At 45.7% G+C, this 14,021-nt stretch overlaps 1 protein-coding gene across 1 annotated transcript in view; it reads right to left on the bottom strand.

Annotated features, from left to right (window-relative positions):
- INTS7 (integrator complex subunit 7) overlaps positions 1–14,021 on the bottom strand; it is a 107,095-nt gene that overhangs the window by 88,097 nt on the left and 4,977 nt on the right. Inside the window, exon 2 of the mRNA XM_033938311.1 lies at positions 10,819–10,948. Within this exon, the coding sequence (XP_033794202.1) occupies positions 10,819–10,948 (130 nt within the window). The remainder of the gene's footprint in view (positions 1–10,818; positions 10,949–14,021) is intronic.

Raw genomic sequence — 14,021 nt, forward strand, 5'->3', positions numbered from 1 at the left:
GTAGCCTTCTCTATCACACTACACAACGCCAGTTCCAACTTCTTTTGCTCCACAACAGCTTCTGTTACAGCCTTCACTTTCCTGCACCATGTTAGTGCTCTCATGGACTATGTGAGTTCCACTTCCATAAGGGTGGCACAATAGTAGCAGCCTCAGAGGATGCACAATGGCAATCCAAGGGAGGCATACTGACAGCACTTGGCTTCCCTCACTGCAACTTCCTACCGAATTGTACTGGAAAATCTCATCTTTCGTTCACAGTGTTTGTTCCTTTTGTTTTATGCATGACCAGCATCTTTGTTTCTTACACGCTGATCTGGACACCGGCTGAGAGCTAACAAGGAGCAGGCAGAAGGCGGAGGGGAAGTAAGGAGACTTCAGGAGCAAGGCGGGAAACAGAAGGCAGGAGGTAGAAAGGAGCCAGAGCTAGGGGCAGCGGCGAGAGTAAGCTCTGCCCACTCCCACCATGTCGGCGAGGTCTAAGGCCGAACTCCCCCTTAAAAGGGGCGGAGCCAACGGCGCGAGGCACACGCTGATCTGAACACCGGCTGAGAGCTAGCGAGGAGTAGGCAGAAGGCGGAGGGGAAGTAAGGAGACTTCAGGAGCGAGGCGGGAGGTAGAAAGGAGCCAGAGCTAGGGGCAGCGGTGAGAGTTAGCTCCGCCCACCCCCACCACGTCGGCGAGGTCAGAGCTCGAACTCCCCCTTAAAAGGGGCGGTGCCAACGGCACGCAGCGAAGGCGAAAAGAAAAGGTGCTCGCCTTAGCGAGAACGCCTTTGTGAAGGGCCAAGGCACTACATCCAAGGACACCAGGGAAGGACACCAGCAGCAGGCAGAGAGAGAGAGAGGACACCAGCAGCAGGGAGGGAGAGAAAGAGAGAGGGGGAAGAGAGAGAGAGAGAGGGGGGAAGAGAGAGAGAGAGGGGGAAGAGAGAGAGAGAGAGGGGGAAGAGAGAGAGAGGGGGGGAGAGAGAGAGGGGGGGGAAGAGAGAGAGAGGGGGGGAAGAGAGAGAGAGGGGGGAAGAGAGAGAGAGGGGAAGAGAGAGAGGGGGGGAAGAGAGAGATAGAGAGGGGGAAGAGAGAGAGAGGGGGGAAGAGAGAGAGAGAGGGGGAAGAGAGAGAGAGGGGGGGAAGAGAGAGAGAGGGGGGAAGAGAGAGAGAGGGGGGAAGAGAGAGAGGGGGGAAGAGAGAGAGGGGGAAGAGAGAGAGGGAGAGAGGGGGAAGAGAGAGAGGGAGAGAGGGGGAAGAGAGAGGAGAGAGAGAACGAACACAAGCAGCAGGGAGAGAGAGAGAGGACACCAGCAGCAGGGACTGAGAGTGAGAGAGAGAGAGAGAGAGAGAGAGGACACCAGCAGCAGGCAGAGAGAGAGAGGACACAAAGCAATTACAGAGGGCACTTAAAGGTCACACGTAATCTGTCAACTGTTATTTTAAAGTAAGAACAACAATGGAAGCAGAGGGAAACCAGAAGATGAGCTTTCCAGTGTTCTGCACAGACTGTCTGTCATATGTATGACTACCTCCCCCTGAAGAAGGAAGTCAAGCGACTTGAGGACAAGATACAGGAGCTACAAGGACTTTACATCGCCGAGGACCCAACCGGGACAGCTGAAGACTTCATGAGTGAGAGACACATTGAGGAGGAAGTCGGGGAACTCGAGAAATTCATTGAGGAAGCATACAGGAGGAGGATGGAAGAGAATAACCTTCAGATGGAAGATGAAGTTACACCAACACCAATATGGAAGGGAGAACAAGAAACAGATGACCTCAAAGAAGACACCCACAGAGAACACCACACAAGGGGGAGAAAATGGCTAGTCGATGCCCGGAAGAAGAAACAGCGAAGCACACCGAGGACATTGACCTGAAACCGAAACGAAAATGGAAGAAGGGAAAGTCAGCGATCCTAGTGGGAAACTCGATCCTGAGGCATGTGCACAACCACATAGCAGGAGGGAGAGAGGACCAACTGGTGACCTGCCTCCCAGGAGCGAAAACCAAGGACATCGTGGACAAAATTGGAAAGATCCTGGAAGGAGCGGAAACGGAGGAGACCACAGTAATGATCCACATCGGGACGAATGATGTCAGCAGGAGAGACTACAGAAGAAGCACGCTGATAGAACAGTTCAAGATCCTGGGAAGGAAGCTGAAGATGAGGACCCAGAAGATAGCGTTCTCAGAGATCCTACCAGTACCGAGGGCAGATGTGAAAAGACAGGAGGAACTACAATCAATAAATACCTTCCACAAAAGGTATTTCTCATGCAGGCAAACTTGGGTCATCCCTCCCCTTTAGAATCACTGAGATCTGGAATAACCTTACCTCCCCGCTCCGATCCTTAAGCTCCCTCCAACTTTTCCGTAAACACCTTAAAACCTGGCTATTCTCAAAACTGTAACATTTCCCCCCTCTTAGGCCTCTCCCACCTTCCCCACCCTTTTACATCTAACTCTTAAACTCTCCACTGGAGTTCTCTTTCATCCTAATTCCTGTAAACCGTGCCGAGCTCTGCATTTACTGAGATGGTGCGGTATATAAACCCAAGGTTTAGTTTAGTTTAGTTTAGGAAGAAGGGTTCCACATCGTGAGGAACTCTACAGGAGAGATGGACTGCACCTGAGCATGGCGGGAACTAGACTTCTAGCAAACAACGTCAGGAGAGGAATAGAACAGGCTTTAAACTAAGAAGAAGGGGAAAGCCAACAGTCGACCAAGCGTCGATGATTCGGAAGAAGGTATCCCGTGAAGATACTAAGGGGAAAAAAGGCTGGGAAGAAACAAGGGACAAATTACAGGAGTCGACTAACCCAGAAGAGGAGGTTTGAAAGATTGTAGCAAAAGAGAAGAAACCAAGGACCGAAGCACAGGGAAAGGAAATGAAGATAAGGAAATACCAGGATCTAAATTGCGTATGTACTAATGCAAGGAGCCTAAGAAACAAAATGGGGGAATTAGAAAGTCATGGCCAATGCAGAGGACATAGACATCATTGGAGTCGCTGAAACATGGTGGAATGAGGAAAACAAATGGGATACAGCACTGCCGGGGGTACAAGCTCTATCGCCAAGACAGGACAGAAAGGAGATGGAATAGCCCTATACATAAAAGAAAGCATACAATCGACAAGAATGGACACAGCAGAGACGACCAACAAGCTGGAATCGCTATGGGTTAAAATACCGGGAAGGAAAGGGCCTGAAATAAAGCTGGACCTATACTATCGTCCACCCAGGCAAACCGGAGATATCGATGAAAAAATGGAAGCCGAGATGAAGCGAGAATGCAAAAGCGGTAACAGTTATTATGGGAGATTTCAACTATCCCGGGATAGACTGGAGTCTTGGAAGCTCAAGATGCGCTAGGGAGACAGAATTTCTGGAGGCTACACAAGATTGCTTCATGGAGCAGCTTGTTAGAGAACCGACGAGAGGAAATGCCACTCTGGATCTAATCCTAAATGGGTTAAGAGGCCCTGCAAAGGAAGTAGAAGTAGTGGGACCGTTGGGAAATAGCGATCATAATATGATCAAGTTCCAGGTTGAGGTTGGAATACCGAAAGGAAAGAGAACCATAGCGACAACTTTTAACTTCAGGAAAGAAAACTACGAAGGAATGAGGGAAATGGTAAGGAAGAAACTTAGGAACACTTCCAGAAAATGGCAAACGGTAGAACATGCCTAGTCTTTTCTCAGGGACACGGTGAGCGAGGCACAAAATCTGTATATCCCCAGATTCAGAAAGGGGTGCAAAAAGAGTCAAACAAAAGACCCGGCGTGGATAACTAAAATAGTGAAGGAAGCGATAGGTAATAAGAAAAGTTCATTCAGGAAATGGAAAAAGGACAAAACTGAGGAGAACTGGAAAGAGCACAGGAACTATCAAAAAGAATGTCACCGTGTGGTTAGAAAAACCAAAAGAGAGTATGAAGAGAGGCTAGCCAGGGAAGCACGGAATTTCAAACCGTTCTTTAGATATGTTAAAGGGAAGCAGCCGGCTAGGGAGGAGGTGGGACCGTTGGACGACAGAGACAGGAAGGGAGTGGTGAAGGGGGAGAAAGAAGCGGCAGAAAGACTTAACATGTTCTTTTCATCTGTATTTACAAATGAAGACACAACCAACATACGGAACCTGAGCAAATCTTCAATGGCGATCAAGCAGAAAAATTAACATCCATGGAAGTGAGCCTTGAAGACGTACGCAGGCAGTTAGAAAAATTAAAAACTGACAAATCCCCGGGTCCGGATGGAATCCATCCAAGGGTACTGAAGGAACTAATGGAGGAAATAGTGGAACTACTGCAGCAAATTTACAATCTATCCCTGAAAACAGGCATGATCCTGGAGGAGTGGAAGATAGCCAACGTTACGCCCATCTTTAAAAAGGGATCAAGAGGTGACCCGGGAAACTACAGACCGGTGAGTCAGGGAAAATGGCGGAGAGCACTGATAAAAGAAAACATCGATGAACATCTTGAAAGAAACGAGCTTCTGATAACCAGCCAACATGGTTTTTGCAAGGGGAAATCGTGCCTAACAAACTTATTGCACTTCTTTGAAGGAATTAACAAATGGATGGACAGAGGAGACCCCATAGACATCATATATCTAGATTTCCAAAAAGCCTTTGACAAAGTACCCCATGAACGCCTACTTCGGAAACTGAAGAACCATGGGGTGGAAGGTGACGTACATAGATGGATCAGAAACTGGTTGGCGGGCAGGAAACAGAGGGTAGGAGTAAAGGGCCACTACTCGGACTGGAAGAGGGTCACGAGTGGTGTCCCGCAGGGCTCTGTGCTCGGGCCACTGCTATTTAATATATTCATAAATGATCTATAAACAGGGACGAAGTGTGAGATAATAATATTTGCGGACGACACCAAACTATTTAGTGGAGCTCGGACTAAAGAGGACTGCGAAGGGACTTGAACAAACTAGGGGAATGGGCGACGAGATGGCAGATGAAGTTCAACGTTGAGAAATGTAAAGTATTACATGTGGAAAGCAGAAACCCAGGGTACAACTATACGATGGGAGGGATGTTATTGAATGAGAGTATCCAAGAAAGGGACGTGGGGGTAATGGTGGACATGACAATGAAGCCGACGGCATAGTGCGCAGCGGCTGCTAAGAAAGCGAATAGAATGCTAGGTATAATCAAGAAGGGTATTACAACCAGAACGAAAGAAGTTATCCTACCTTTGTTTCGGGCGATGGTGCATCCGCATCTGAAGTACTGCTTCCAATATTGGTCGCCGTACCTTAAGAAGGACATGGCGTTACTCGAGAGGGTTCAGAGGAGAGCGACATGTCTGATAAAGGGGATAGAAAATCTTTCATATGCTGAGAGATTGGAGAAACTGGGTCTCTTTTCCCTGGAGAAGAGGAGACTTAAGAGGGGATATGATAGAGACTTACAAGATCATGAAGGGCATAGAGAGAGACAGATTCTTCAAACTTTCGAATAATAAAAGAACAAGAGGGCATTCAGAAAAGCTGAAAGGGGACAGATTCAAAACGAATGCTAGGAAGTTCTTCTTTACCCAACGTGTGGTGGATACCTGGAATGCGTTTCCAGAGGACGTAATAGGGCAGAGTACGGTACTGGGGTTCAAGAAAGGATTGGACAATTTGCTGCTGGAAAAGGGGATAGAGGGGTATAGATAGAGGATTACTGCACAGGTCTTGGACCTGTTGGGCCACTGCGTGAGCGGACTGCTGGGCACGATGGACCTCAGGTCTGACCCAGCGGAGGTATTGCTTATGCTCTTATGTTCTTACTAGTGTTTAAGCCCGTTACATTAACGGGTGCTAGAATATATGTCTGACTGTCTTTCTTTCTTACTTTCTGTGTCTCTCCCTGCCCCTGTCTCTCTCTTCCTTTCTTTCTGTCTTTCTCCCTCCCGCTGTCTGTCCTTCTTTCTTTCTGGTTCTCTCTCTGGCACCCTGTCTGTCTGTCTGTCTTTCTTTCTGTCTCTCTCCCTGCCTGCTGTCTTTCTGTGTGTCTGTCTTTCGTTGTAATGCGCTGCCTATCTGCCTGACTCTCCATGGCCCCCTTCTGTCTCCCCTCCCCAAAGCAAACCAAGATTGCTCCCAGGCCCTCTTTCCCTCTCCGTCCCCTCCACTTCCCTGTGCAGCAGCAGCATTTCCCTCCCACCCTTCCCTGTGCAGCAGCAGCATTTCCTGTCCTTCCCTGTGCAGCAGCAGCAGCATTTCCCCCCCCAACACACTACCCTGTGCAGCAGCAGCATTTCCCGACCTTCCCTGTGCAGAAGCAGCATTTCCCCCCCCCCACATACACTTTCCTGTGCAGCAGCAGCATTTCCCACCCTTCCCTGTGCAGAAGCAGCATTTCCCCCCCCTACACACACACTTCTCTGTGCAGAAGCAGCATTTCCCGCCGCCCCCTTCTCAGCCGCCGCGTTTAAATTGTGAGAAAAGCGCTGCACCGCACTACTGCTGGCTTCGGCGTCTTCTATCCACTGCGGCCAACCCTAGCGGAAACAGGAAGTAGTCAGAAAGGGCGGGCTGCAGTGGACAGAAGACGGCAAAGCCAGCGTTAGCGCGGTGCAGCTCTTTTCTCAATTTAAACGCGGGTGAGCCGGCGAGAAGGAGGAGGCTTTGGCGGTGGTGGTTTTGGCGGTGAGTGAGGGTGGGAGGGGGGAGTGGCCGGCTGTGCTGTGCTTTGCTTTCCCGATTTGTCTGGCCGCCGCATACGCACTCTGACCATGGACCTACGGATCACAGATCAGGGATCACAGATCAGGCAGGTCTGAGTGCGCATGTGCGGCTAGCGTTTTATTATATAGGATGATAGCATCTCCTTTTTACAAAAAATGAGACGCTGTCTGCCTCTGCTGTGTAATTCTAACTTTCTCCTTTTCTTAGTATTGGCCCAGCCTCCTGGTTTTATACTGCATTCTACCACTCGGTAGAATCCGCCTCTTCTGTTCTGTGGACTCAGAGCTGCCAAAAAGTCTCTGTTGCTGGGCCTTTCAACTGTGTCCTTTTCTGCATTCTATGACAATATTGAAATTTAGTAACGCTGTGTTTTATTTCTTTTCTATTTTACTCTTGTTTCTATTGCTATTGTTCTTTTTAGATCATAAAACATTTTGAATGGAACTGTATTCACAATAAAAAGTATAAAAATTGTATAAATTCTAGAACAGAGATGACAATTGGAGATCTTGTAGTCAGGTCTTAGGCACGACAAGTTCCAATTGTGAAGGTCAATTGAAGAAATGACCTTGCCTTACCTAAAAACTACTATGAGTTTTAAGGGACTTTGGGGTAAAAGTATTCGAAGCAAAATCAAATGACTTTTTTTTAAACAAAAAAAAATCCCAACCAGGTGCTCAGGACATGGATAATAAAAAAAAAAATAGAACAAAAATGCTATAGAAAGTAAAAGGGAATTTGGGAAGCAAAAAATTTGAAAAAAAGGGGTTTATGGTTTATTTAGTTATATCCCCCCTTTAACAAGGTGGGTTACAATAGCACATTCACAATAAGCATTACAGTCATAAGACATGCATGTATAAGAACATAAGAAATGCCTTCACCGGATCAGACCGAGGTCCATCTAGTCCGGTGCTCCGCACACGCGGCGGCCCATTTAGGTACTTCTTTTTGGAGACCCGACTTTACCGTATCCCTCAATATGATATGCATGAAGGTGTGCATCCAACTTGCGCTTGAATCCCAGTACAGTAGTCTCTGCCACAACCTCCTCTGGGAGTGCATTCCAAGCACCCACCACGCGCTGTGTGAAACAGAACTTCCTGGCATTTGTCCTGAACCTGCTGCCACTCAGTTTCAGGCTATGACCTCTTGTCCGTGTCACATCTGAAAATGTTAGCAATGCTTTTTCTTGGTCTATTTTATCAAATCTTTTTAATATTTTAAAAGTCTCTATCAAATCGCCTCTCAGTCTTCTCTTCTCAAGGGTGAACAAACCCAGTTTCCTGAGTTGTTCTTTATAGCTCAAATGCTCCATTCCTTTGACAAGTTTCATGGCTCGCCTCTGCACTTTCTCCAACAGAGTTATATCCCTCTTGAGGTATGGAGACCAGTGTTGGACACAATATTCTAAGTGCAGTCTGACCATTGTTCTATAAAGTGGCATTATGACATCTTTCGATCTACTCGTGATCCCCTTCTTAATTATGCCTAACATCCTGTTTGCTTTCTTCGCCGCCGCCGCACATTGTACCGATGGCTTTAGGGTACTGTCAATCAGTACCCCCAAATCCCTTTCTTGTTCGCATTTTGCTAATGTCACCCCCAACATCTTGTACTCGTGTTTTTTGTTTTTTTTTCCTAGATGCATCACCTTGCATTTGTTTATGTTGAAGTTCATCTGCCACTTTGTTGCCCACGTTTCCAGCTGGTTCAGATCTTTCTGGAGGTCCTCGCAATCCATTTGAGAGCCAACCGCCCGACATAGTTTTGTATCATCAGCAAACTTTATTATATTGCATGTTGTTTCCTCTTCTAGGTCGTTTATAAAAATATTGAACAAGATAGGCCCAAGAACCGAGCCCTGGGGCACGCTGCTAGTCACTTTCTCCCAGTCCGAGAATTTCCCATTTATGCTAACCCTCTGCCTTCTATTTTCTAGCCATTTGCCGATCCATCTGTGCACTTCTCCTCTTATTCCATGGCTTAGTAGTTTCTTCATAAGCCTTGCATGTGGGACCTTGTCAAACGCTTTCTGGAAGTCCAAGTAAATTATATCCACTGGCTCTCCACTGTCCATTTGTTTGTTCACTTTCTCAAAGAATTGTAGTAAATTTGTCACAAACATGACTTCCCTTTCCTGAAGCCGTGTTGACTAACCCTTATTAGATTGTGATCCTCCAAGTGTTGTACAATGTTGTCTTTTATCAGTGTTTCAATTATCTTCCCTGGAACCGATGTTAGGCTCACAGGTCGGTAGTTTTCTGGATCACCTCTAGATCCTTTTTTGAAAATTGGGATAACATTTGCTATCCTCCAGTCTTCTGGTATTTGCCCAGTTCTAATAGACATGTTAGCTACAGATTGTAATAATTCGCCAATTTCCACCTTAAGTTCCTTTAATACTCTTGGGTGAATTCCGTCCGGTCCAGGGGATTTGTCGCTTTTTAGTTTGTCAATCTGACAGTATAACATGTCCAACGTCACATTTACTGTTGTGAGGCTTTCCTCTATGCCCCCGGTGAATATCTTCCCTGTGGTTGGCACAGTTGAAATGTCCTCCTTTGTGAAGACTGAGGCAAAGAATGAATTTAACATGTCGGCAACCTGTTTGTCCTCTTTAATTGACCCTTTCCTTCTCTGGTCGTCGAGAGGGCCCACTGCCTGTCTTGCTGGTATATATTTCATCAACATATCATACAATTTACCCAGTGAAAATGCACAGCACCCATATCTCATTTCACAAAAAAGATGTCTTTTCAAAAGCCTCTTAAAAACAGTCATATCTTTTTGCTTTCTAATATATAACAGAATAGCATTCCACACTTCTGGACCAGCACAAGATAAAGCTCCCATTCTTGCGACTTTCAACCTTGCCTGCTATATAGTAGGAACATATAACCCTCCAGCTTGAGTACAGCGTAAACTATGTGATGGTACATACTCAGTTGTTCGAATTATCTCAAAGCCATTCAATGAAGGCAAAGGTAAGTTAGCAACAGCAGTTTATATGGTATTCTAAAATCAATCTTCAACCAGTAAAGATTCACATAAAATTCAGATACATGGTCAAATTTCCCAATACCAAACAGAATGCGACAATTGAGTTTTATGTAACTTGTAGCACATGAATTGCACTCTTGGGAACACCAAGCAGCACCAAATTGCAATAGTCCAAACTGGACAAAACTACAGATTGTAGAGCGCACTTAAAATTGGCACCAGACAAATAAGATTTAAGATTGCTCAGCAATCGTAATTTAAAATAAATCTTCTTAACCATGGCAAGAATGTGAGGTTGAAAGGACAAATGGGCATCTAAAATGACTACACTCTTAAACTAGGGATAAAGGGTTTTTTGCCAAATGAAGCAGAACTGAGGCTTTTTCTCCACTTCTTTTTTTTCTTTTCTATTTTTTGTTGGGTTTTTGGTCTCCTGCTGGTTTAACACCTTTGCTGTACGAGTGTGTGTGAAAGGCCTCTTAGTGTTGTAGAGGGTGTACCTTTGGTCCATATGGGGTCATCTAAAATGACTCCCAGGTATTTAACCTCATTGGAGAGGTCAATAGTTGTCCCTAAAATCTGTATAGAGTCAGAGATATTTATATTCACGGCTCTCGAAAAAAACATCACTTTTGTCTTAGAGACATTAAACATAAGCTTGTTATTTATCCATCCATCTTTTTACTTCAAGGAGCAGTTTTCCCCTTTTGCCAACGATTCTTCAATTGGGAAAAACGATTGTATGTTGTCGTCTGCATACAACCTGAATGAGACATCCAGTATTGAGGGAAGGCACTCGAAAACAAAGTTTCTTATGCTGAAGAGAGCTGGACAGAACACAACTAATCAGCTCCACAGAAGACAACAGACTGCTAGTTTTGAATGCTCATGTTGGCTGGGATGGTACCCATGCATGGTTGATGGCACTGCCAAAATCATCAGAAAACACTAGAAAGTCCATGCCAGGCTTCATTGAATGACATCATCCATATGTGATAAGCACAGTCCTGCTTGTCCTCATAGAGAAAAAAATACAGTGCACCAAGGTGGCTATGCATTTCTCTTATGTCTCTTGATTTGAAAGGGTATCACAAGCCTATTTTCAACATTTTATGAAAACTGAACTTACCCAACTCTGAAGACATCTGCCAGCTTGAGGAATGCTGAGTTGATAAGTATGGGGAAGGGGTACTTCTTGAAGAGTCTAGGGAATCGTACAACAGCTTCACATTGCTCCCCAAGTTTGCCAGATCGAAGTCCTGTAAATAGAAAAAAGGGAACAAATTTAACAGTGTCAGGTAGTTGAGAGATTAGAAAGAAGGTGTCGTATATACTCAAATATAAACCAATCCGAATATAAACCGAAAGAAAAAAGGTTGACTCAAATATAAACTAAGGTTAGAAATCTTGGTACGTGGTCGCCATTTGTCAAGAATCATGCGATAAGTAATCACTAATTTTTCAGTTGGGGCTGTTTCAAGTACAAAAAAGCTGAAGGATAGCCAACAAATACTTTCCTATTTGAGATCTCGACACCAACCAAAGTTTCTGGACTTCTATCACCAACAGAACACTTGCCCCAGTCACACATGCAGAAAACAGAAAAAAAAAAAACCCCTTTTCAAATACAAACCCATAAACAAAACCCTAATATGCCAGACTCTGCACACAGTAAACCAAAAAAGAAATAGAAAAAAAAAATGCATTTTTTCCTGAACAGACCAAAATATAAAAACAAAAAATGTAAATTTTCAAAATTGACATATTTCAATCACTAAACTGAAAATAAAAACTACCTTTGTTGTCTGGTGATTTTATTTTTCTAATCATCTTGTTCCATCTGTGCTCTTAATGCTGTTTCCAAGTCCTCCTTAGGCATTTGCTGTTTCTTTCCTCTCCTTCACTTTTTGCACTACATCCTTCTTTTACATTGATTTTCATATTCCTTCCATTCTTCTGCCTCCATCTCACCATCTCTTCCCCTTCCCTCCGTCCATGTACACCATCTCTTCACTCTCTCTTCTCCCTCCATCTATGTGCCCCTCCCCTCTTCTCTCTGCCCCTACCATTCACTCTCTCTCCCTTCTTCCTCATTCCCTCCTCCCTAGTTCCACAAATGTTCTTCCACCCGGGTCTGAAACACCCTCACCACAAAAGCTACAAAGAGGTCGCTGGCGTGTGAGCGATTCTCTTGCACTGCCTGCTAGCCTCCTCTGCACTGTTCCTTTGCTGCAGTCCACCCAAGCAGAAACACGAAGTTGCTTCAGAGGGGGGTGGACCACAGCAAAAGAAAAGTACAAAGAAGGCCACCGGCAGCACTGGAGAATCAAAGATCAGTGTCTTAGGCATTCCTATCCTCTACTACTCACTCACCCCTGCCCCAGACTGACATCGCAATTACAGGTCCGATGCTCTGGAAACCATCACTGATGCTTTGTGCTGGTGAAGGGTCTTGAGTGTCTGCATGTGCTCAAGGCTTACTGGACTCCCTTCAAGAATCCCAGAGCCAGCAGGCCTTGAGCATGCTCAAACACTCAAGGTCCTTCAGCACAGCCCAGAGCATCGGGACTGTAAGTGCGATGTCGATCTGGGGCAGGGGGAGGATAGACATGCCGGTCATAGGGGGTAGGAAAGATTGCAATGTCAGTCATTGGCGGGGGTGTGTGTGTATGAGGGATAGCAGTGCTGGTCATCAGGGGAGGGTGAAGGATAGCAGTCCCTCATGCGGCGGCCCCTAGGTCAAGACCAGTGCTCCAAATGAGTCCAGTCTCACCAGTTTAGCATGAACTTGTCCAACTTTGTCTTGAAACCCTGGAGGGTGTTTTCCCCTATAACAGAATCCGGAAGACCATTCCAATTTTCTACCACTCTCTGGGTGAAGAAGAATTTCCTTACGTTTGTAAGGAATCTATCCCCTTTCAACTTTAGAGGGTGCCCTCTCGTTCTCCTTACCTTGGAGAGGGTGATCAATCTGTCTTTATCTGCTAAGTCTATTCCCTTCAGTATTTTGAATGTTTCGATCATGTCCCCTCACAGTCTCCTCTTTTCAAGAGAGAAGAGGCCCAGCTTCTCCAATATCTCACTGTACGGCAACTCCTCCATCCCCTTAACCATTTTAGTCACTCTTCTCTGGACCCTTTCGAGTAGTACCGTGTCCTTCTTCATGTACGGCAACCAGTGCTGGATGAAGTACTCCAGGTGAGGGCGCACCATGGCCTGGTACAGCGGCATGATAACCTTCTCCGATCTGTTCGTGTTCCCTTCTTGATCATTCCTAGCATTCTGTTCGCCCTTTTAGATGCCGCAGCACATTATGCAGATGGCTTCATGGACTTGTCAATCAGAACTCCCAAGTCTCTTTCCTGGGAGATCTCTCCAAGTACCACCCCGGACATCCTGTATTCATGCATGAGATTTTTGTTACCAACATGCATCACTTTGCACTTATCCACATTGAACCTCATTTGCCATGTCGATGCCCATTTCTCGAGCTTGATTATGTCATGTTGCAGATCTTCGCAATCCCCCTGTAGCTTCACTACTCTGAATAACTTCGTATCGTCCACAAATTTAATCACCTCACTCGTCGTACCAATGTCCAGCTCATTTATAAAGATGTTGAAGAGGACGGGTCCAAGCACCAAGCCCTGTGGCACCCCGCTGGCGATGCTCTTCCAGTCTGAGAATTGTCCATTTACCTCCACTCTCCGTTTCCTATGCTCCAGCCAGTTTTTAATCCACGTGAGTATTTCACCCTCGATTCCATGGTATGCAATTTTCCGATGTAGTCATTCATGTGGAACTTTGTCGAATCCCTTCTGAAAATCCAGATATACAATGTCGACCGGGTCACCCTTGGAGGATAGCAGTGCCGGTAATCGGGGGGGGGGGGGGGAGGGGAAGTTGGAAGATAACAGCATTGGTCTTCAGGTGGGGAGGAGAGGAAAAAAGCACCATCATTGGAAGGTGGCTCAAATATAAACAGAGACCCCCATTTTTGGCCCCAAAAATCTGGGTTTATATTTGAGTGTATATGCATGAGATGACTATTGACGCCCTGTTTGAAAGATGACTGATCGGTCGGGATACACCCTGAGGCAGCAATTTTTGTGAAACGCTGGCCACCGTTGGTGTACCGATCAGCTGAAGATAAGTTGAAAATTTTCTTCTATCTTTTGTTTTTCATAAAGCAAAGCACAGCATAAGGCTATAATTATATTGAAGGTTTTTTGCCAATGAGGTTACTGCTCAACCATCTTTAACTAACCACTTCGGTGGAGGTAGGAGGGCCTTTTTCTGATGCTTTTTCCTTCATTTTGAGTTATTCATAGC

Source organism: Geotrypetes seraphini, chromosome 3, assembly GCF_902459505.1.
Source record: "Geotrypetes seraphini chromosome 3, aGeoSer1.1, whole genome shotgun sequence".
In the NCBI taxonomy this organism is placed as follows: Eukaryota; Metazoa; Chordata; class Amphibia; order Gymnophiona; family Dermophiidae; genus Geotrypetes; species Geotrypetes seraphini.